The following is a 23,284-nucleotide window of genomic DNA, read 5'->3' as shown; positions in this document are numbered from 1 at the left end:
AAAATCTCAAATGTATGATAAGACATATGACAGTGAGTGAGTCAGCCTGGACATTAACTCAGTTGATTTGTGGCTGAGTTTCTTGCCAAAGAGTAGTGACTATGTGGGAAAGTAATCAGTAAACTAAAAGAAAAATAAATATAAAAATAAATAAGGAAATAAAAAATAAAAATTAAGACTTACGTGGGGGTTGAACATTTTCAGTTGGTGTGACTTCTTGCACCTGGTAAAGTTGAAGGTCTGTGCCCCACGTAAGGAACTGGTCTGCAGCAACAGGTGACCACTGCACATCAACCCGCACACTGCTCATTCTCACACTACAACGTGCCTCACAACAACACCAAACTTAGCATTCCTACGAGAAAGGATGAATGAACAAGTGATTAGCTGAACTCCATTCATTCTGATAAAATGATGTATTCCTGAAGTTCACCAAGGCAAATTTAACTGTTCAGTAATACCTCACTTAAACCTTCAGATACACTCCTTAAAATTACTGTACTGTGTTTTTGAAAACTGCTTCAAGGGTAGGTTATGTTCCTTCATGAATTACTATCTTCTAAACACTGAAAAAGTCATATTCAAGGCTGCATTTAAGTATCAGTATGCCATCATCCACTCACTTGATGTAGTGCTGCCTACTTCCTTAGCTTTTATCATTCTTTTTCTGTGCCTGCCCTCCTCTCTTCCTATTTCTCCTATCTTTCCTGTCACTTCTTATTCCTTTTCTTTCCTTCACAGGTGGCTTTGCATTGAGTGACAAGCCAAATGGTTTCCTGTAAGCCAAGAAACCATTTACAACGCTGGGTGGTAACCATATAACCAAACCATACATGCTCCCTACGTGTCAACAAGTGGGTTGGTGCCCCTCCCTGTAAAACAACTAACTCAGTGTCAAATAGCCACCCTTTGTGGGATTGTGGTGTCTGGCAATAGATAGATAGATAGATGTATCTGACATTATTTTTGCTGTGTCTGTGTGTAACAAATTCTATACATAATTTAAATAAAGCACCATGTATTGAAATAAATATTTGGCCTTTGAACATGCCAAAAATTCAGCAATGAACAATGGAATGTTATGTAATATGTTCTCATGTTAATGAATGGCCTTGTACAGTTGAGAAATGTTTTAACTGAATGTATGCTAATGGATGAATTACTGTACTCTACAAAGTTTTATCACACACTATAATTACCAAAAGTTGTTTTACATGTCTTATTTGGTTTTGTGGTATCATCATCATCATCATCATCATCATCATCATCCTAACCTTTTATCCCACCTACAAGAAGGAATGAGGTATGACCCTGAATATGGTATTTATGGTAGCAAATCAGATGAGGAGGGAAAACAGAGATATCATAGGTTAGCAGTATGAGAAGAATGATGAAAGAAAGGTAGTGGTGGACAGTGAGGATTTTAAAGATGTTTTGATAGAGTATTAGAGGAGAAAGTGTGAGAGAATGGGAGTATGGATGGGGTATATGTGCAGGAGTAGATGAGAATGAGAGGGCAAAGGAAGGAGTGTGTATAGTTGTGAGTAAAAGATGGAAGAAGAGCATAAGACAGTATGGATCAGTTGGGTCAAGGATTGTGTGGGTAAAGTTGAAAGTTGGAATACAAATGTGGGCGATTGTGTGTGTGTATGCGCCAACACAAGATCGTGCTAGAAGAGTGAGAGAAGAGTTCTGGACAAATGTGGAAGTGTGCATGGAAAAGTTTGGAAGGAATGAGAGAGTGTTTTTGATTGGTGATATGAATGGTAAAGTTGGTAATGTGAAGGTGGATGGAATAGTCGGTGAGTGGGGTGTGCCTGCCGAGATAGATGAGAATGGGAGTGCGTTAGTGGACATTTGTGCTGGGAGGGGGTTGGTGATAGCCAATACCCTCTTCAGGCATAAAATGATCCACAGGTATACATGGCGAGTGATGAGAAGGGTGGGGGTGAACTGAATGAAAGGAAGGTGATTATGTGTGTGTGGATGAAAGGATGCGAAGATGTGTAAAGGATGCAAGAGTGTATAGAGGTTGGGGAAGTGGACTTTCTGACCACTACTTGGTGGTGGCCAGAATTAGGATGCAAGTGAGATGGAGGAATAGAAGAAGGGAAAGACGAGAGGAAGGAGTAGTTGCAAGGAGAGTGGAAAGGTTACAAGAGGATGAGAAAAAGGCAGAGTATAAGAGAGAAGTGGAGGAACGATTGGGCAAATATGAATTGGAGCAGATGGGAGACGTGGAAGGTGTGTGTAAGATATTTACAGAAGAAATATGTGCAGCATGTGATGTGGTGTGTGGAAGGAAGAGAAGGCGGAGGGGGGTGCAAGGAACAGCGTGGTGGACTGAAGAGGTGAAACAGGCTGTGGCACAAAAGAAGAAAGCATACAATGAATGGGTGAGAAATAGGGGCGTGGAAGAAGTTGAGAGGCGGAAGAGAGAGTTATATGTGGAAAGGAAGAGAGAGGTGAAAAGATTAGTAAGAGAGAGTAAGAAGAGAGTGGATGACGAATTTGGAAGGAATTTGAGTGTACGAGTAAAGTGGAGGGACTGTAAGAAAATGTTCTGGAGAGAAGTGAAAAGAGTAAGACAGGGTGGAAGTGAAGTTAGCAGGGGAGTGAAAGATAAAAATGGTAGATTACTAGTGGAGAAGGGAGAAAAAGTGAGCAGATGGAGAGAACACTTTAAGGAATTGTTGAACGTAGAGGATGGAAGTAATGCGAGTATAAGTGGCTGGGGAATGGCTGGGAGAAGGAGGGAGGTGAGAAGACAGGAAGAAATCAGTAGGATAGAAGTTGTGGAAGCAATGAAGAAAGTTAAATCAGGGAAAGCCCCAGGAATTGATGGAGTGTGTGGTGAAATGCTGAAGCATGGGGGAGAGATAGTAGTAGAATGGATGTGGAAGATGTGCAGATTGGCCTGGGAGGAAGGTAGAGTCCCGGAGGATTGGAAGTCAGGTATAATTATTCCCTTGTACAAAGGAAAAGGGGAAAAAGAAGTGTGTGGTAATCATAGGGGCAATTGTCTCCTTAGTATAATAGGAAAAGTGTATGGTAGGATACTTATAGACAGAGTTAGAGAAAGAACAGAGAAATTAGTTGGAGAAGAACAGGGAGGCTTTAGGAAGGGAAGAGGTTGTGTAGATCAGATATTCATTCTTAGATCTTTAGTGGAAAAGTTTCTAGAGAAGGGAAAGAAGTTGTATGCGGCTTTCATGGATTTGGAGAAAGCATATGACAGGGTGGATAGACAAGGATTGTGGAAAGTGTTAAGAATATATGGAGTAGATGGGAAGTTGTTGAATGCTGTGAAGAGTATGTACGATGGTGCGAAGGCTGCAGTGCGTGTAGATGGTGAACTAAGTGAATTTTTCCCTTTGAAAGTTGGTTTGAAACAGGGATGTGTCATGTCTCCATGGTTGTTCAATCTGTACATGGATGGGGTAATAAAAGAGGTACAAGGTAGGGTAGTGGATGTTGGAGTGGCCCTGGTGAGAGAGGATAGTGTTTGGAAACTCCCTGTACTGTTGTTTGCAGATGATACTGTGTTGTTGAGTGAAGACGAAGGGGAGCTGCAAGGCTTGGTGGATGAGTTTGAGAGAGTATGTAAGAAACGGAACCTAAAGGTGAATGTAGGGAAGAGTAAAGTGATGGTCTTTGAGAGAGGTGAAGTTAGTGAATGTACAACGAGGTTAGATGGTGAGGAATTGGAAAATGTGAGTACGTTTAAGTATTTGGGTAGTGTGATGAGTAAGGATGGAGGTTTGGAGGGTGAAGTGCTTGAAAGGGTACAGCAGGGAAGAAAGGTTGCTGGTTCCTTGAAAGCAGTGATAAGAAACAGGGAAGTGAGCATGGAAGTGAAAAAGTTACTACATGACAGTATTGTGATACCAACTCTAACGTACGGAAGTGAAGCTTGGACATTGTTGGAAGGACACAAGTCAAGAGTGAGAGCAGTGGAAATGAGTTATTTAAGAGGAGCCTGTGGAGTCACATGGAGAGACAGGCTGACGAATGAGGATATAAAGGAGCGTTGTGGTGTGGATGTGGATGTGATAGGAAGCGTTATGAGGAACACACTGAGGTGGTTTGGCCATGTGGAGAGGATGGAGGGTGAAAGACTGACGAAGAGAGTGTATGTGAGCGAGGTGGAGGGAGGAAGAGGGAGGGGGAGGCCGAGGATGAGATGGAGGGATGGGGTGGAGAGGTATATGAGAGAGGGGGGTGTGAGTTGGGAGCGGGGCAGTGAAATGGCGGGGGACAGGGCGACTTGGAGGCGATTTGTTTGTGGCCACCCCAAACGGGATTGAGGCGTCTGGCAATAGATAGAATAGATTATAAATGGCTGCTGAATGGGGAGTATGACTAGAACAGGCAAGGCTTGGAGTCAGCAAATCAATTGTTTTGCCTTTGGCCTTTGATTTAAGCCATTACTGTGTGCATGGCAATAGGCTAGATGCCGTTAGGGAAGACAGAGGGAGTGTTTAGATTCACTGTTGAAATGCTGAATGCCTCAGGAGATATAGGAGCAGGTTTAATTACGGATTTGATAAATATAGTTATAAATGCGGGTGTTGTCCCAGATGACTGGATGAAGTGTGTTATTGTAAATGTGTAAAAGGAAAGGGAAGCTGCCCTGAAAAAAGGAAATCATCTATCTATCCATCTATTGCCAGATGCCTTAATCCCACAAGGGGTGGCCACAAACAAATCACCTCATGTCACCTGGTCTTCTGCCATTTCATTGCCCTGCTCCCAGCTCACACCCCTCTCTTATATATCTTTCCACTCTATCCCTCCATCTCATCCTTGGCCTCCCCCTCCCTCTCCCCCCCCTCTCCTCCTCACTTCTTGTTAGTCTCTTGCTCTCCATCCTCTCCACATGGCCAAACCACCTCAATGTATTTCTCCCAATGCTTTCTACAGAGGCACAAAATTACTGGACCAGATAATGAAGGTAATGGAGAAAATCCTACAAGGTATGATTAGAGAAAGATAAATAGTGATGAGATGCAGTTTGGATTTATGCCAGGCAAAGGACCTCTGATGCCAAATTCATTATTTGACAGCTTCATGAAAAATATATACGAAAGAAAAGGGACCAGTACTTTGTTTTTGTAGATCTGGAGAAGATCTCTGACGGAGTTCCTAGGGCGGTAGTGAAGTGAGCACTGAGAAAGCTTAGGATCGAGGAGTGGCTGGTTAGAATGGTTATAGCTTTGTATGTGGGTGCTCAAACCCAGGTGAAAGTGAATGGAGATTTGAGTGAGGAGTTTTTTGTAAATGTTGGTGTGCATCAGGGGTCAGTCTTGAGCATTTTTTTATTTGTCAAGGTGCTTGAGGCCCTCTCACGTGACTTCAGAAATGGATTCCCATGGGAGATGTTGTATGCTAATGTTTTGATGTTGACTGCAGAGAGTGAGAGGGAGGTAGTGGAAAGATATAGGAAATGTAGAGACATAATGGGTCTGAGAGTAAACGTGGATAGAACAAATGTGATGATATTTAGGGTTGGTAGCTGTATTGTCAAAACAGGAGTGTGGCCATGTGCAGTCTGCCACAAAGGTGTGGGAGGTAACTCCATCCTCTGCAGTGTCTATGATGAGTGAGTGCATAAGAAATGTAGTGGTATTAGAGGTTGACTGTGCGATAATGCCGATTTTGCATGTGTGGCGTGTCAGGGAGAGTATGTATATGGTGTCAGGTATGAATGGATCTGACACTGCTGGTGAGTCTCTTGAATGTGTAGAGAAGTTTTGTTATTTGAGGGACATGTCAGCTGCTGGTGGTGGGACTGGAGCTAGCTCTGTGGTTAAGGTGAGGAGGAGTGATTGGAGGAAGTTCAGGGAGCTGTTGCCTCTCTAGATGTTGATAGGGGTCTCCCTCCATGAAAAGGGATCCTTGTATGCAGCATGTGTTAGGAGTGTAATGCTGTATGGCAGTAAGACATGGGCAGTAAAGGAAGAAGATATTCAAAGGCTCAAACATACAAAAACAACAATAATTAGATGGATGTGTAGTGCAGCCTTGAATGTGAGGCCTGGGGAGGTAAGGGTTAGGATTAGACTGAAAAGTGGAGAGGAGGGATGGGACTGGAGTGTATTGATGTTATGATGATGAGGGGTAGATTGAGATGGTTTGGGCATGCTGAGACGATGGAGGATGACAAATGGGTGCAGAAGGTGAGAAGTGTAAACGTTGAGGGTTTGGCTGCAAGAGGCAGATGGAACAAAGGTCATAGAGTGTGACCTCAGGATTAAGGGATTGAACAGGGAGGCTGCCAGAGACTGAGCAACATGGAAAGCCACCATTAGGTGACCAAGGTTGCAGCATGCAACCATGTTTGAGCCTTTATAAACAACACAAATATCATGCTTTATGCAAACAATGGAATTTTCTTAGCAAGTAATAAAAAAGATATAGAACAGGTTACTAAAGAGGTAGTGTGTATTTCTTGAAAATATGGGTTAGTACCAAATAAAAAGAGAAGCCAGGCAATAATATTTTGTATGAAAAACACACCAGAAAAAATATATAGGGTCAACTCAGGTAATTCACGGTTATTTTAGTCTTAATACCTATTGTGACTTAGAAATTCTGCGAATTTATAAATACCTTTAACACAACTTACGGGGAAAATTACTTTTGAGCCTAACCTCTTGGCAAAGTTGCCCCCTACCACCATACTTACACCTGATTATTAACCAACGAACACTAACACCCTTTCAAAACAGTATATAATGCATATATTTAAAAGGGATGTATAATACTGCATGGGTCTTACGTGACTCCAACTGACGACAATGCTTAACCCACCACGTGCCAGCTATTTTTAGCGCTATGGGTCACCCCAGTGCCGGCCATTTTTCGACTTTTTTTTTTGGGGGGGGGCTAAAATGATAGATTTTGATATGGAAACAACAAATTTCACCAATAAAATGCTCACCGAGGCTCAGAAATGAGTTTTATTGAGTCCTGCATACTCGTGTACACGTATAGCCGCTCTCTCACGCTCACCACATAAGTGAGAGAATGCCGTTTTCTATGTAAGATATACTCAGGTATTTAAGCTGGGAAGGTATAGCAATGTTCAGTACACTTTTCTGATTACTTATTACTTAAGCATCTATCACAATTTGCGTGTCTTTCTCACTGTGAATGCATTATCTTACACTTACTTGAAGATAGGTACAACCTGACTTCATTACGTACAGTCCTGGCACTTACAAGAAGGTATTTACAACTTGACTTCACTATATAGTCCATACACTTACAAGAAAATATTTACAAAACAGGGTTGGGGATTTTTTTGATTAAAAAAAAAAAAATAAATAAATAAAAAATTCAATGATTTAATTGATTTTTTTGATGTTTTTTATTTTTTTTTTTATTTTTTCATCATATATGGTAGGAAACATCTCAAAAGCAGTATTCTCAATACTGTTAACATCATGTCATGTTTATCCACTGATTGTTCAGGCTGAAAGCCACTTGCAAATATTATCAATCCTTAGTTCCACAAATTTAAAATTATTTTATGTGTCATACAATGTAACAGTTTCAAATGGCACCATTCCTTAAAATCTGCTTTAATGCCTAAGTATAAAATCAGAATAAATGAATGCAAAGTTATACACAACTTTTATAAACCCTCAGATTCTATTTGTTAATCTTTAGGTGAAAAAATCAAAAAAATCAAAAATTCAAAAAAATCATGATTTTTTTTAGTAAAAAAATAACTGATTTAATCACATGATTAAATCAGTTTGATTTAATCAATGCCAACCCTGTTACAAAATGCCTTCACTATGTACATCACTGGGTGAGGCACACAGGCAGAGTGAGGCAGAGCGAGCATGAGGTGGGAAGCGAGAGAGTGTATGGCCTTGACAGCCTGGGGGATGGTAGAGGAACAGTTACTTTATATGCCTGCCAATTTTTACCCACGAATCTTGAAAAATGTGGTCAGAGTGAAGTTTTTTATTTTAAACTGTTTTAAAACGGCACTGGCACTGGCCACGGAATTACATCAAACCATTTTAAAACGGCACTGGCACGCAGCAGGTTAAGTGGACGGGGCAGGGGGAGGGGTCCCATTGAGGCACACTACAGCTTCTCAGCACGAGACAAGTGTAGCAGCAGGGACAACAGGGTGGACAAGTGTGACTGCTTGTGGTCAGGTGTGGGTCAGAAGTGCTGTGATTGGCTTGTCATGTTTGACTATGATTGGCTTCCTGCCACGACTAGTGTAAACGATGCCGCAACTTCGAAAACTCCTTGGAAATGAGTCACTTGGGACAGTGACCGCAGCTATCAAACAGGTTACCGCAACATACAAAGCGATCACTCTTTGGCTGAAAAGGTACTGTGAATTAGAAAACCGTGACTAACAAACCCACGATATATGCAAGTTAACTATATATGAAAATGGAGACAAGGAGTAGAATGATGTACAGATATCTGGGATTTTTTTTTTTTTTTTTTTTTTTTTTAATAACAGAACAGAAGAGAGTGGATGAGGAATTTGGAAGGAATTTGAGTGGAAAGTGGAGGGACTGTAAGAAAATGTTCTGGAAAGAGGTGAAAAGAGTAAGACAGGGTGGAAGTGAGGTTAGCAGGGAAGTGAAAGATAAAAATGGTAGATTACTAGTGGAGAAGGGAGAAAAAGTGAGCAGATGGAGAGAACACTTTAAGGAATTGTTGAACATACAGGATGGATGTAATGCGAGTATAAGTGGCTGGGGAATGGCTGGGAGAAGGAGGGAGGTGAGAAGACAGGAAGAAATCAGTAGAAGTTGTGAAAGCAATGAAGAAAGTTAAATTGGGGAAAGCCCCAGGAATTGATGGAGTGTGTGGTGAAATGTCGAAGCAAGGGGGAGAGATTGTAGTAGAATGGATGAGGAAGATGTGCAGATTGGCCTGGGAGGAAGGTAGAGTCCCGGAGGATTGGAAGTCAGGTATAATTATTCCCTTGTACAAAGGAAAAGGGGAAAAAGAAGTGTGTGGTAATCATAGGGTAATTTGTCTTCTTAGTATAATGGGAAAAGTATATGGTAGGATACTTATTGACAGAGTTAGAGAAAGAACAGAGGAATTAGTTGGAGAAGAACAGGGAGGCTTTAGGAAGGGAAGAGGTTCTGTAGATCAGATATTCATTCTTAGATTTTTAGTGGAAAAGTTTCTAGAGAAGGGAAAGAAGTTGTATGCGGCTTTCATGGATTTGGAGAAAGCATATGACAGGGTGGATAGACAAGGATTGGGGAAAGTACGGTATTAAGAATATATGGAGTAGATGGGAAGTTGTTGAATGCTGTGAAGAGTATGTATGATGGTGCGAAGGCTGCAGCGCGTGTGGATGGTGAACTGAGCGAATTTTTCTCTTTGAAGGTTGGGTTAAAACAGGGATGTGTCATGTCTCCATGGTTGTTCAATTTGTACATGGATGGGGTAATAAAAGAGGTACAAGGTAGGGTAGTGGATGTTGGAGTGGCCCTGGTGAGACAGGATAGTGTTTGGAAACTCCCTGTACTGTTGTTTGCAGATGATACTGTGTTGTTGAGTGAAGACAAAGGGGAGCTGCAAGGCTTGGTGGATGAGTTTGGGAGAGTGTGTAAGAAACGGAATCTACAGGTGAATGTAGGGAAGAGTAAAGTGATGGTCTTTGAGAGAGGTGAAGTCAGTGAATGTACAGCGAGGTTAGATGGTGAGGAATTGAAAAATGTGAGTACGTTTAAGTACTTGGGTAGTGTGATGAGTAAGGATTGAGGTTTGGAGGGTGAAGTGCTTGAAAGGGTACAGCAGGGAAGAAAGGTTGCTGGTTCTTTGAAAGCAGTGATAAGAAACAGGGAAGTGAGCATGGAAGTGAAAAAGTTACTACATGACAGTATTGTGATACCAACTCTAATGTATGGAAGTGAAGCTTGGACATTGTTGGAAAGACACAAGTCAAGAGTGAGAGCAGTGGATATGAGTTACTTAAGAGGAGCCTGTGGAGTCACATGGAGAGACAGGCCGACGAATGAGGATATAAAGGAGCATTGTGGTGTGGATGTGGATGTGACAGGAAGTGTTAGGAGGAACACATTGAGATGGTTTGGTCATGTGGAGAGGATGATGGGTGAGAGACTGACGAAGAGAGTGTATGTGAGTGAGGTGGAAGGGGGAAGAGGGAGGGAGAGGCTGAGGATGAGATGGAGGGATGGGGTGGAGAGGTATATGAGAGAGGGGGGTGTGAGTTGGGAGCAGGGCAGTGAAATGGCGGGGGACAGGGCGACGTGGAGGCGATTTGTTTGTGGCCACCCCAAACGGGATTGAGGCATCTGGCAATAGATAGATAGATAGATAGAACAGAGGAAGGAAAAACAAATGAGCAAAAAAAAACAATCCATACACCAGATTACTGGTGTCCTCTATTCATAAAATATCTGTAACAGTTGGACATGAAATGCTGTAGGCAGAAGTCTGGAGGGAAACAACTCTGGGGAAGCAAGCTCCAGAGAGATGCAGTTAATAACAGGAATCATTTAAAGTGCAAAACAGGTTAATGATGGACATACCATGAAGACTGGCTAATGAGACTTACTTGATAATTGAAAAGAGTTGTGGCTACATTCCTATCAATATGATATAGCTACTGGAAAAATAAATCTCTGTCATCAATAACGTATTATATGCGACACGTGTAACAGATGCAGCAAGGAAAGAAAATGATAAATGATGATGAATTAAAAAAAAAAAAAAAAAAAAATGGAGTCTTCAGGCAAATTTCAGGACTAGTACTGGGACAGGGTACACAAATGAAGTACGGTAACATTAAGAGGGGAGATATGGGTATTCAGTGACATTACGTGAGGAGATGTGAGCATCCAGTAAGGTTAGGACACCTATGGCTGTGGGATAATGAAAGTTTTTCAGGTATGTGATGAGAGAAAAGGGAAATAGCTTGCCTAGAAGAATAATGGATGAGATAAGGGTGAAAAGAAAAGATAGATGGAGATGTTAGTCAAAATGACGAGAATAGCGAAAATTATAAGGAGGGAAATGAAGGAGGGAATATAAGCAAGGGTGAAAGGATGGGATAAAAGAGAACAGAAACAAGAAGTGGAAGAAAACTCATGGAAGAAAATATAACCTACAGATGATGGAGGCAAAAGATGGGAAAGCACGAAAAAGTGTATTAAAATTTAGAAGAAACTACCGGTATCATACTGTTTAAATGATGAACAAATAATCTGTCCCTAAAAGACAGAAAGATATTTAATGCAGGAGACACACTGCAATACATGTATGGGAAAACTTAAGAGGTGCTGAAACATACAGTACCGTACCGGTATTTAGTTACTCATCAGGATATATGGCATGGATGGAAAAAGTAGCTACCTTATAAAACTGCATACAGTACCGGATATGCCACATGTGAAACACGAGGAGTGTATGGTATGATAAGGGATAACTTGTTCAATAATGACAAAGCTGAAGGAGAAAATGCCACAATTTATAAATTCTGGCAGATTAAGGAGAAAAAAAAAGAGGAGGAGGCCAAGACTCAAATTATGAGAAGAGTCTACATCACGGAATGCCGATAAGATGTACCGTAACTCCCTAGTGTCAACTTAAGTGAGATGAATGAGAAGTCATTCCTAAGCTAAATAAACTGAATAATGGTAACAAGTAAAAATTAATGTAGTCTTACTAGCAAATAGGTATTTTATTTAGTTTGACTCATATTAGCCCTTTTTTTTTTTTTTTTTTTTTTTTTTTGACATTCTCGCCTCAAATACAGGAGGTCTTCTTATGGCATACCTTCTAAGGGTTATGTTTGTTCTTTCAAGGTTAGGTTTACTGACAGAAAGGATAGTTAATATCATGGGGGGTGGGTCTAGACAGCATAACCCCCAGTTAGGCACCCAGTCTTCCTAATGTTTTTTCATATGCTTCACCTAATTTTCTTATGCATGAAAGGACTGAACTTGCTGGTGAGTCTCTTCAGAGTGTAAAGTGTTTTGTTATTTGGGAGACATGTTACGTGCTGGAGGTGGGGCTGGAGCTAGCTCTGTGTCTAGAGCATGGAGTGGTTGGAAGAAGATCTGGGAGCTGTTGCCTCTCCTGACACTGACAGGGCTCTCCCTCTGTGCTAAGGGATCTATGTGAGCAGCATGTATTAGGAATGTAATGCTGTATGGTAGTGAGACCTGGGCAGTAACGGAAGAGGATATTCATGGGCTCAAACATACAGAAATGACAATGATTAGGTGGATGTGCAGAGCATCACTGAGTGCAACGCCTGGGGAGGCTAGGTTTATGATGGATGAGTTGAGAGGTAGGATGGGACTGGAATGTATCAGTGTTGTGATGAGGAGAGGTAGACTAGGGTGGTTTGGGCATGTGGAGAGGATGAGGGATGATAATTGGGTGCAGTAAGTGAAATGCATTACTCTTAGGGGTGGGGTTGTAAGGGGTAGCCCAAAAAAGACCTGGGACAAGAGCTGAGGGACTGAACAAGGGGGGGAGCCAGACAGCGAGCAGCATGGACAGCTGCCATTAAAGGCCAAAGCAAGCATGTTGGAGCCTTCAAAAACAAAACAAAACAAAATGAAAAAACTAAACAATTTTAATCAGACATGCCTCCTTTTGCTGTACTGGTGTTGGGGATGGGGGTTAAAAACATCAAAATCGGGCATTGCCCATAGAAGTGAGCATCAAAAAAAAAAAAAAAAAAAAAAAAAAAAAAAAAAAGCTAGTAAAATACATGGATGAGATACCAGTATTGCAATTTAAAAAAAAAAAATCAATGTATTTACCGGTAAATTTTTAGAAGTAACCAACGTTTTCTTTTATTATTTTTTTTATGGTTTCCAATGCAAAATACTGTGCTTTAATTAGTTTTGACCCTCATTTTTGGGGGAAAATTCCCCTTTTGGAAATTTGAGTAAGATTTCGAAAAGTGGGTTTATCCCCCAAAATCAAGATCAAGATTAATTAAAAATACACTATTTTGCATTAAACTAACCCAAACTAACCTAACCTAACCTAGGCCTGATCTAGAGCCTGACATAGACCGAATGCACACGCCTGCACCAGCCAATATGGCGCAACATTCATCTGTTACTGAGCGACAGCCTAACCTAAGTCACTATATCACTATCCCTACAAAATTTGCTCCCCCAACTGAAACTAGGCTTAAAGGGTAAGTCTTAGTTATAATAGTTCAGGGACGTAATATAATGAAAATTGGTAACGTTGGTTACTTCTAAAGTTATACCTATTTACCCTATAAGGATTTCTAATTCTGAAAGAACTGTTCTAAAGTTTTTCATCAGTAAAACAGGAGTTTTTCAGCCAAGTGCCTACCCGTCCTACGTATCTCGCATCATGATATGGTTTTACAACACTTGTCAAGCCCATTTAGTTCACAAATCTGGGTTAAGATGACATGAATACTATACAATAAAATACTTACGCTTAACATCCACTAAATTAAAATGGGTTCTTGCCTATGGTTGGTGTTTTGCTAGTTCCCCCCTTCTGTACGTACGTGTTTACATTTGATCAGCTGAGCTGATGAGTTCACCGTGTAAGGTATCCTAATAACTAAAGAGCGCCGAGGCCCGATAACCCAAAGATGGACTGGGCGCGGGCAGCCACCTTGGCACGCCACAGTGACGTTATTAAACGACAGGACGTAAACGACTGTTACTGTGGACATAAATTTTTACACGTTGCCACTTGGGTTACAGAGGACTGATTGAGTGAAATATTTATTGTTGTGAAGGTGGTATTATCCTACGTGCTCAAAGCTCAACCTCTGCTCCCTGAGTACGAGGAACTATCTGGGGTTCAAGACGGGTCTACCGTCTAGACAACTTCTAGAGCATGCAACCAGAGGAACAGGGCTCAAAAACACACGCCAACCAATCTTACACGTATATTACCATACAAACATACAGTACTGGGCACAATACAATGGGGCAGATTATAGGACACAAAGATAAGAGTTGTGACTACAGATGACAGGGCAGCTGTTGGTGTCGCCCAGCTGTGGGATGGGTCCCGTCAGGCGTGTGCTCTCTGAACGGACGCGGGACCACTGTCGTAGGCCGGATCGTCTGGTGTGGGCTGCGGGGCGGCGTAGAGGGAGGCGTTTCCCTGGAGGACCTCGGTGAGTGTGCTGGCCCTCGGGACTGGGACCGAACAGGGCGAGTAAGCGCGCCGCCTTGCGCCTACCCTTGGTGGAGGGCGGCTTGCTGGCTGGTCTGGGAAGGTCTTGGCCGGGAGTCCTGGGGTCGTTCCTCAGTGACTGGGGGCTGCGGCCTCGCCTTTTTCAAGAGGCCATCAGGGACTGCCTGCGGCGTCTCTTCCTCTGGGAGTTCGACAGGGACGGGTGACGAAGGGACGCTGGCTGCAGAGAGCATATCTTCAGGCTTGCTATGGGGCCGCTCCAGACCCTCTCCAGCTGCGACTCCGCTAGGGAACTGGGGTGGGGGAGAGCGAGAGGAGTGAGGCGAGCAAGGGTCGTTGCCCTCGATGGGTGTCGCAGGGGTAGCAGACAAGTGAAGTACGGTGGACGCTCCCTCCCCGGTGGGAATGGTGGGCACCACCGCAGTTCCTGTAATGCTAGGTGTTTTAGGGTCGACTTCCCGTCCCTCTAACGCCTAGTGTGTAGCTGGGCTCTCTTTCTAGACCAGAGCTTAGACAAATAGGAGAGTGGCAGGACACAAAAACTCAACACGTGTATTACTAAATTCTACAGTGGAACGGGTAGATGTCACGAATACAGATACACTGGACAATTATAATTCTGAGGCCTAGATATGGGTTATTAATATCACGCAAGATACTACCTAGGTCAAGGTCGGGCAAAGTGAACAACACTTAAGGCAGAGGTTTATATACTATTATTGCAGGAAGTCCAAGTTTTATATATTTGTGGAGTGAGTGATACTATTTCACTGTTGGCAATTATTACTTTAACACTGGGGTCTGTGTATGATTTTAGTATGATGCGGCGTTATCAGATGGTAGCGTATTCACTAGTAATAGACCCGTATTTCACTGCTTGGCCGTGTTCACAGTTTAACTGTTACTTTTATTCTCTCCATCACTTTTATATTGTCACTGGTGCTTCTCTTACTGACTTCCTTTATATGGTTAATTCACTGCTCTGCCTTCACGTCACTAAGTCACGGACTCTGTGCTTTCACTGTCACTCCTTTCGGGTCTGGGCATTATGGAGGTTAGGTACAAAGGCAGCAGAGGTGACCCAGCCTCACTACTGACGGGGCTGGATTCTGCCGGGGGCCTCTGTGTTCAGGGGCCACGGGATCATGAGTAGGGGCGTCCTCTCTCGCCCGGGGCTGTGGGTGGCTAAGGGCCCTGTGCTTTGGGGGCTTGGGGCAGGAGTATGGCCCTCAGGGCTGGGGCCGAATAACTGCCTGAACTTCTCGCTCAGGTGCCTGATGGAGGAAGAAGATCTCCGGCGTTTGGGTGAAGGGAGGTCCAGCTCGGGGGTCCTGGGGGCGGTCTGGGGGTCCCGAGGGTTGCGGTTCCCGGTGCTCGGTGGCGCCGTCAGGAAGGGGCTGCGGTGGTGGCCTACGTCGGGGTCCGTCAGGTGAGTCCTCTCCAGATCCAGCTGCAGGGAGTAGAGGCCAAGGGAAGTCACGGAGCTTCCCCAGTACTCCTTCAGGCTGGGGACTCCCTCTGAGTCATAGGTTGGTGAACAGGAGTCAGCACCTGATGGAGGAGCGGCTACAGGCCGTCTCCTGCCGTAGGGCCCGGCTACTGGCTGTTGCCTTCTAGGGACGCAGCTGCAGGTCGTTGCTAAGGCCTGGCTACTGGTCGTGGCCTGGGGAAGGGAGCAGCTACAAGCCGACTCAGGGCACCTTCAGAGCGGCTACAGGCCGTCTCCTGATTTCCCTCAGAGCGGCTACAGCCCGTCTCCTTTAGGAGGGTTGAGCAGCTACAGGCCGTCTCGGAAAGGGCACCTTCAGAGCAGCTACAGGCCGTCTCCTGATGAAGGCGGGAGCAGCTACAGGCCGTCTCCTGTTTTCTCTCAGAGCGGCTACAGGCCATCTACTTCAGGAGGGTTGAGCGGCTACCTGCCGTCTCAGGGGTGCTGACTGGAGCTGGAGTAAGTGCTCCACCCTGATGTTGGCTGGGGAAGGCTCGCCCAGAAGGTAGTTTTGTATTCCTGCTATGGTGGCGGCGGGCTAGCTCCAGGCCCGGGCGGACTTATGTCGTTGTTGCCCTGAGTCCCGGCGCGCTGTCGTTGCTCCTTCTGGGGCTGTTAGGTCGCTTCTTGTGGCACTACTGTATATTGCATTTTAGTTCCACTAGACCCTGGGACTGCAGGTGAGAGGAGTACGGTGGCCATTCTCTCCCTGGCGAGCATGGTGAGTGTTGCCTCAGTCCTGCTCCCTGTGGGGGCTGCAGATGAAGGAAGTATAGTGGACATTCCCTCCCTGACGGGCATGGTGGGCGCTGCTGTAGTTCTGCCTTGCCTTGGGAAGACAGATGAGAGGAGTATGGTGGCCGTCCTCTCCCCACCGAGCATGGTGGGCGTTGCCACGGTCCTCCTCCCTGTGGGGGATGCAGATGGGGGAAATATGGTGGATGTTCCCTCCTGATGGGTATGGTGGGCACCGACTCATTTCTGCTTCGTCCTGGGACTAGAGGTGAGAGGAGTATGGTGGCTATCCTCTCCCCGGCGAGCACGGTGGGCGTTGCCACGGTCTTGGGACTGTAGGTGAGGGAAGTATGGTGGAAGTTCCCTCCCTGATGAGCATAGTGGGCGTCATCACGGTCCTACAGGGGGCAGTAGGCGAAAGGAGTATGGTGGACGTCCTTTCCCTGACGAGTATGGTGGGCGTCGTCATGGTCCTACTTGGAACTGTAGTTACATGAGTCCCACCCCGATCCTGGCGAGTGCTGGTCTGGGTAGAGTAGTGCAGTGGGGTGGCGTACATCCCGTGGGCTCCGATGAGGGGAAGAGGGGCACACGGTGACGGGGGACATATGCCAGTCTTGCTCGGGCCCTTTCCGCACCTCCCTGTGGTCTCCCCTTGATGCTGGTATTTCAGATGGTTTTCACTGAACTTCTGATGTTGACAGTACTGAAGATGGAAATGAAGGTATGGACGATGATGAGGACAATAATGAGGAGGAAGATGATGATGGTGACTATTGAAGTTGACTGAAGGTGAAGAGTGTTGAGGGTGATGATGATGGTGATGAAAATGAGGAAAGTGACGCAGTGATGATTATGATGATGATGAAAGAAAATGAGGAGGAATGGAAAGGATATGAGAGGTGTGACAGTAATGATGAAGATTGTGATGATGGTAACTACAGAGGCAGTTGATAGTGAGAATAAAGGCATTTGCTCTTAACCTCTTGAAGCAGGTTGACGGTATGCCTTTTCATTCAGACTCCTTGAATTTGAGTGACATACTATGTTTCAGCCTTTTTCTTTAAAAAAAAATTAAAAAAATGAATAGACAACAAAATATATATGATCTGAGCGAATTTGAAATAGGAGGGAGGAGGCGAGACTAGGCCAAGGAGACGGTGGAGGGATAGGGTGGATGAGTGTGTGAGGAAGAGAGGTATGGAAGTAGGCGAGGCTAGAGGACTGACAAGAGATCGAGCTGGCTGGATGCATGTTGTAAGAAGAAGTGCATGATCAGGGATTTGGCACCCCTTTTTAACATGACAGCGTCTGGTTGACTCTATCGGATACGTTTATGTGAAGCTACAGAATGTGGTGAAAGTTTTTGGCTTATGAGATAGAGTCACTATTCCATGGGCTTGAATGATGAGTGAATGGAAACGTGGCCCATTGGACTGGGCAAACTTGGCTGTCTGGATGTTGCTACTCCTCACCCTGCCGTAGGGTGGGAAAGGAGGTATGGATGATGATGATGATGATGATGATGATGATGATGACGACGATAAAATCACCATTGAAACACTTTGAATCCTGGTTCCACCTGTAATGCTGTGTTTTTAAGGCGACTTCTCGTCGTAAAAACGCTAGCTACTGAAACGGGGTCCTCTTTCTAGACCGGATGTAAAGCACTAACAAAGGAACAGGACATAAAAACCAGGCAGTATACCGTATCACATCTATTACCTAGGTCCTACTCATAACAGTGTACTTACAATGATATTTAGTATATAGAGAAACAGAGATACAGGATTACACTTGGCTTCACAGAATGATCATATATATTATCACTATTATACAGGGAGATCGCGGGTATTCTTTAATGTCACTTGGAAGGTAATTATGCAAATGGGGTTGTTCACTTTATATTATCGTGTGGGATTCTTATGTCACTGGAGGGTAATATAAAACTGGGGTTGTTTACTTTAAGAATACCGAGATTGAGAGTCTGTTTCGAGGATATTACTATAATAGAGGTAGGGTGCGGATAGCGACACTCGACACTGTCACCTGGTCACGGAGACACGTACACTTATCTTTCAACTCGCCCGCGCACCTACCTCTGGACTCACAGAAAACTCCCTGGTTCCTTGATGTGGGGAGGGACTAAATCATTTGACAAAAATACACTTCCTACCCCGATGGCACTAGTTTCTAGTGGGCCACTGTTTAATACATTTTCTGTGTAAGCACTATCACTGTACTCTTGGTCACTGTCACTGTCACTGTCTTTCCCCTTGTTTCCTGGGTTTAATAGTTCATTGTTTCACTTAAGGTCAGGGAGGCTCACCTGTCTGGGGGCCTCGACCTGAGGGGCGGCCCTCGTACTAGGGTCGTGCCGGTGGGGTGCAGGGAGGCCCTGTGGTCTGGGGGCCTCGACCTGATCGGTGGCCCTCGGGACTGGGGCCGAACAACCGGAGCAGTCGGGCCTGTTTCCTCCGCCTCCGGGGAGTGAGGGAGCCTGGATCACCTTCGTTGTAGACTGCGGAGGCGGGCCTGGGCGTCTTGGGACTGCGGGTGCTCAGGGGGAGAGGCGCCGTCAGGACTGGACTGCGGCAGCGTCTCCTGTGGGGCTCCGGCAGGGACAAGGAACTCCCGGGTGTGGGCGGTAGGTCCGATATCGGGCCTTGCCACCACTCTAATGTCTCATCGGGGACTATATGCCTGGATGGCGATGAAGGGCTCCCCGAAGGGAAAGAGGCTAAAGGAAGACTCACGCTACTCGTGGTCCCTTGAGTGTGTCTGGAGGCCTGAGCCGGGGATCTCCTTCCCCTATTGTGCACCTTGGCTGTAGCCGTGAACTTGCCCGGCGTACGGGGGACACCTATAGGGTGATCGATGTCGCCCTTTCGCCGTGGCAAGGTACCGCCGGCATGGTGTTCCTCCCGTAGTAGGAGACAAGCCGGAGTGAGGGGCACAGAGGCCACACTCTCTCCAATATGGACAGATCCTACCTGCAGGGAATTCTCTACCCTGGTACGTGCCCCGGCCGGAGCCGAGTGTCTGCCCGTATGGAAGACGACTAATGGGCGAACTGGTTCGCCCGTCCGTTGCAGCAGGGTACCGACCCCGGGACGCCGCTTCCATAATTGGGTAGCGCTACACATACGGTAGCAGGGGCTCTTTACCCTGGACTGTATTCTGGCCGTAGCCGAGGAGCAGCTGGAGAGGGATGCACGAGGGCAACTCTCTCTCCTTCGTGTGTTAAGGCCGGAGCCTGGGGTCACCTTCCACTTTGCACACTCTGTTAGGCCGTAGCCTATGTCTGTCAATCTCTCTTTATTTAGGCCGTAGCCTTGGGCCTCCTGCCCTTGGGCCTCCTGCCCTAGAGGGTGTAACAAGACCGTCAATAGCCTATGGTGTTACCTGGGACTGAATTAGCTTCAGTCCCACCCCTGGTCTGACAATCACTACCCCGCCCGCACAGTAGTTCGGTTCCCCTGATCACCTGGGGTTGGGGCACTTGCGGGGAATAGGGGCTCAGGGCCGTGATGCCCTGATGACCCTCTTGCCCGGGATTACTAACCTCGCCAGTGTGTCCTCCTGGGGTGGTGGTGGGGTGGCGGCTCGGTGGTGGTGTGGGGGGTGGTGAGGTGGGAGGTCCTGCGGCGGGCACGGCGGGCGTTTTACCACCTGATTGGTTAAAAAAAAAAAAAAATCCACGTATAGCTTCATGTTCACCTGTCCAACAGTTATTTCAAGAACTGTGAAGTTAAAAAAGGGTGCCAAACCCTGGTCATGCGTGCCTCCACACAAAATTCATCCAACCAGCTTGATCATTTGTCACATCCCGGGCCTCGTTAGCTCCTATACCTTTCTGTCCCATACATTCTTTTACCATAAATGTTTATCTGATGGTGGTGGATGGGGGCTTCCATCATCCACTCACTCAGTGCAGAGATGCCTTATGATCTCTACACTGAGTGGCAAGCCAAATGGTTTACTGTACCCAGGAAACCATTTACTACTCTGGGTGGTAACCATATAACCGGGGTTTTGGCAGGGTTAAGTGTCCCCCAGATTTCCCTGTCCAAATTAAATCACTTATTCATGGCAGTCGTTTCCGCGAGCTTTGGAGGGCCCAATACCTGCCCAAGGTCCCAACCAAATGGGCAGGTATGGCCATGTGGAATGTGAGAGGTGTGATTGAGAAAAACAAGAGGGTGGAAGTGGTGAAAATGTTCAAGAGTGCCAGATATGCCGTGATGGCATTGTGCGAAACACAGATGAAAGGCTGTGAAGTGGAGGAATGGGAGGGTGTGAAATGTGTAAGATCGGGCATGAACAGGCGAGGAAGATGCAAGGAAGGAGTTGCTTTGTTGATGAATAAAGTGTGGCAGAGTGGAATGAGAGACTACAAATGTGTCAGCTCGACGTGTATGTATGTCAAGTTCAAGTTTGAGAAGGTGAAAGTGGCGGTGATTGTAGCGTATGCACCGTGTGAGGACAGGAGTGAGAGAGAGAGAAAGACAGGTTTTGGGATGAGCTAGATGAAGTACTGGGAGAAATGCCCAGGAGCTATAAAGTGATTGTAATGGGTGATATGAATGGAAGAGTAGGCGCTGGTCCTGTGAATAACATAATGGGTTGTAATGGAGTACCAGGAGAAAATGATAATGGGAAGCGACTGAAGGATATGTGTCAGGAAAGGAGGAGGTTGTGCATTTGTAACTTGTACTTCAAACACAAAGATGCACATAAATATACATGGTATAGAGGGAACGGGGATCGTGTTGAAAGAAGCCTGATTGATTACCTGCTCGTAGAAAGGTCGACGCTGGGAATGGTTGCTGATACGAGGACCGTGAGAGGGCGATGTGGAGGTCTGTCAGATCATATGATTGTGGTATGCAAGATCAAGCTGAGAAGTGTGAGGTGGATCAGGAGAGAGAGGAGCAGTCATGGAGAAAGACTGAAAATCGAGATGCTGAGGATCAAAGAAATGGCCGATGATTACAAGACCAAAGTAGGGAAGGAGTTAGAATCAGTGAATTGGAATGAAATGGAGCTGGACAGCCTGTATAATGCATATGGGGATTGCTTAGTTGGAAATGCTGAAGCAGTGTGTGGTGTGACAAGAGTAACAAGAAAGAAGAAAGGTAAGGCATGGTGGGATGATGAGGTTAAGAGGGCAGTGGAGGAAAAGAGGAAGAAGTGGCTAAAGTGGTTACAGGACAGGGGTTCAGTTGAAATAAGAACTGAATATAATGAGAACAAGAAGCACGTAAAGAGACTAGTGAAGAGGAAAAAGAAGGAGGTAAATGATGATCTAGGAAGAAAAATGAATGCAAACTACTCTGAAAATAGGAAGTTATTCTGGATAGAGGTGTGGAAATGTAGAAGTGAAAGCAGAAAGATGTGATGATGTGAAGGATGTAGGTGGTAGATTATTAACCCATGGGAATGAAGTAAGGACCAGATGGAAAGAATATTTTGAAAGCCTGATGAGTGGGAATAGAGAGAGCAGAGCGGCTGTAATCATGATTGGTTTTGGAGGTGCGCAGAGAAGGAATGCAGAGCCAGGAGACGTGACACTCGCACAGGTGAAGAGTGCTGTGATGAGGCTGAAAAGTGGAAAAGCAGCTGGGGTTCATCATAACGGCACAATATGAAAATATAGTCAAAGGACATGGCAGAGGATAATTAGAAACCAAAAGGGAGATTATGGATTAGGTGAAGGATATGGATTGTTTTTAAAAATATAGCAAGTGCTTGTGGGCCCTTTGGGCCCTCTCGCACTTGCTCCTGCAGAGGGCTGAAGCGCTGCATCCTCACTTTCTCGTGCTTGGCACTCGTTTCTTCGCTCTTTGCACGCGCGTTGCGATCATTTCAGGTAATCCGAGTCACGTTTATGTGCTGTTCTAGTCTAACTTTGTCGCTATCGGCCGTCAAGGCGACATCGAAGGGCCCATGATGGTCTGTTTATGTGCTGTTCTAGTCTAACGTTGTCACTTGAATTTTTTGCAGCTAACCAATTGATCGTGTTATTTGCAGCTTCGGGAATGGAACCCATGTTATCTGCACGCAATTCCAAGATATTAACCGCTCGGCCACGGCACCCGACAGGGCGCCGAGAACGACGTTTTTTGGTCAAAATTTGATCGCTCATTAATATAGTAAAAGTTTTTCAATCGTGATGGGACCAAGTTTTTTCACATCAGCGAATTTTTTGCAATTTTTGTGCCAGTTTTGGTGCGATTTTAATGTGTAGTTTCGGCTGCCCAAAATATACACACACAGACACACAACTACTAGGACTTCCCAAGAATATCTGTAAGACAGGGAGGATAAAGCTGTGCTAGAAAAGGAAAAGCAGTGGCACGAGCAGCAGAATAATCTGGACAGTCCAAAAGGATATGTGAAACAGAAAGGGGAACATCACAGGTACATTAAGGAGAGTGAGGTCCATTGGACATTTTGAGAGTGGATGAACTGATTTACTTTGATTTGTGACCTGACACTAAGCCACCTGACATCACAGGCACCGACGCATCTCGGTCCTAATTTTAATTTATACTCCCCCTTTTATATGGTGCTGATGCCTTCATATAGTGGCACTGATTTAATTGGGCTATGGAGCTGCCCGGTTGTACAAACGTCCCTCAGCTCCCTGCCTATCCGCTAACAGGATGATGGTGGACTGCAGGAGGAGGGAACATATCCTGCAGCCCACTGGGTTCAGCTCCAGATGAGCCTGTGGTTGCAACTACTGCTACTACTACTACTACTACTACTATTACTACTTTTTTTTTTTTCTTAAATCACCTCCATCCATTGGGGAATTATATTGTTAAGATCAAAACCAACCTTCCGAATACAGTTCACCATTTGGAGTTGTAATGTGAA

At 45.2% G+C, this 23,284-nt stretch overlaps 1 protein-coding gene across 1 annotated transcript in view; it reads right to left on the bottom strand.

The window, feature by feature from the left end:
- Positions 1–13,532, bottom strand: part of mio (GATOR complex protein mio) — a 125,398-nt gene extending 111,866 nt beyond the window's left edge. The window contains exons 1-2 of the mRNA XM_080277990.1: positions 13,457–13,532; positions 184–355 (exon numbers count right to left, since the gene is read on the bottom strand). Of these exons, the coding sequence (XP_080134116.1) occupies positions 184–310 (127 nt within the window). The 5' untranslated portion in view covers positions 311–355; positions 13,457–13,532. The remainder of the gene's footprint in view (positions 1–183; positions 356–13,456) is intronic.
- Between the last annotated feature and the right edge of the window lie 9,752 nt (positions 13,533–23,284).

The sequence above is a fragment of the Coenobita brevimanus genome, chromosome 71 (genome assembly GCF_032717465.1).
Source record: "Coenobita brevimanus isolate Jiangsu-jjx chromosome 71, ASM3271746v2, whole genome shotgun sequence".
Classification (NCBI taxonomy): domain Eukaryota; kingdom Metazoa; phylum Arthropoda; class Malacostraca; order Decapoda; family Coenobitidae; genus Coenobita; species Coenobita brevimanus.
Note: the sequence above shows the minus strand (reverse complement) of the source record. Positions and strands in the feature narration are given on the sequence as shown.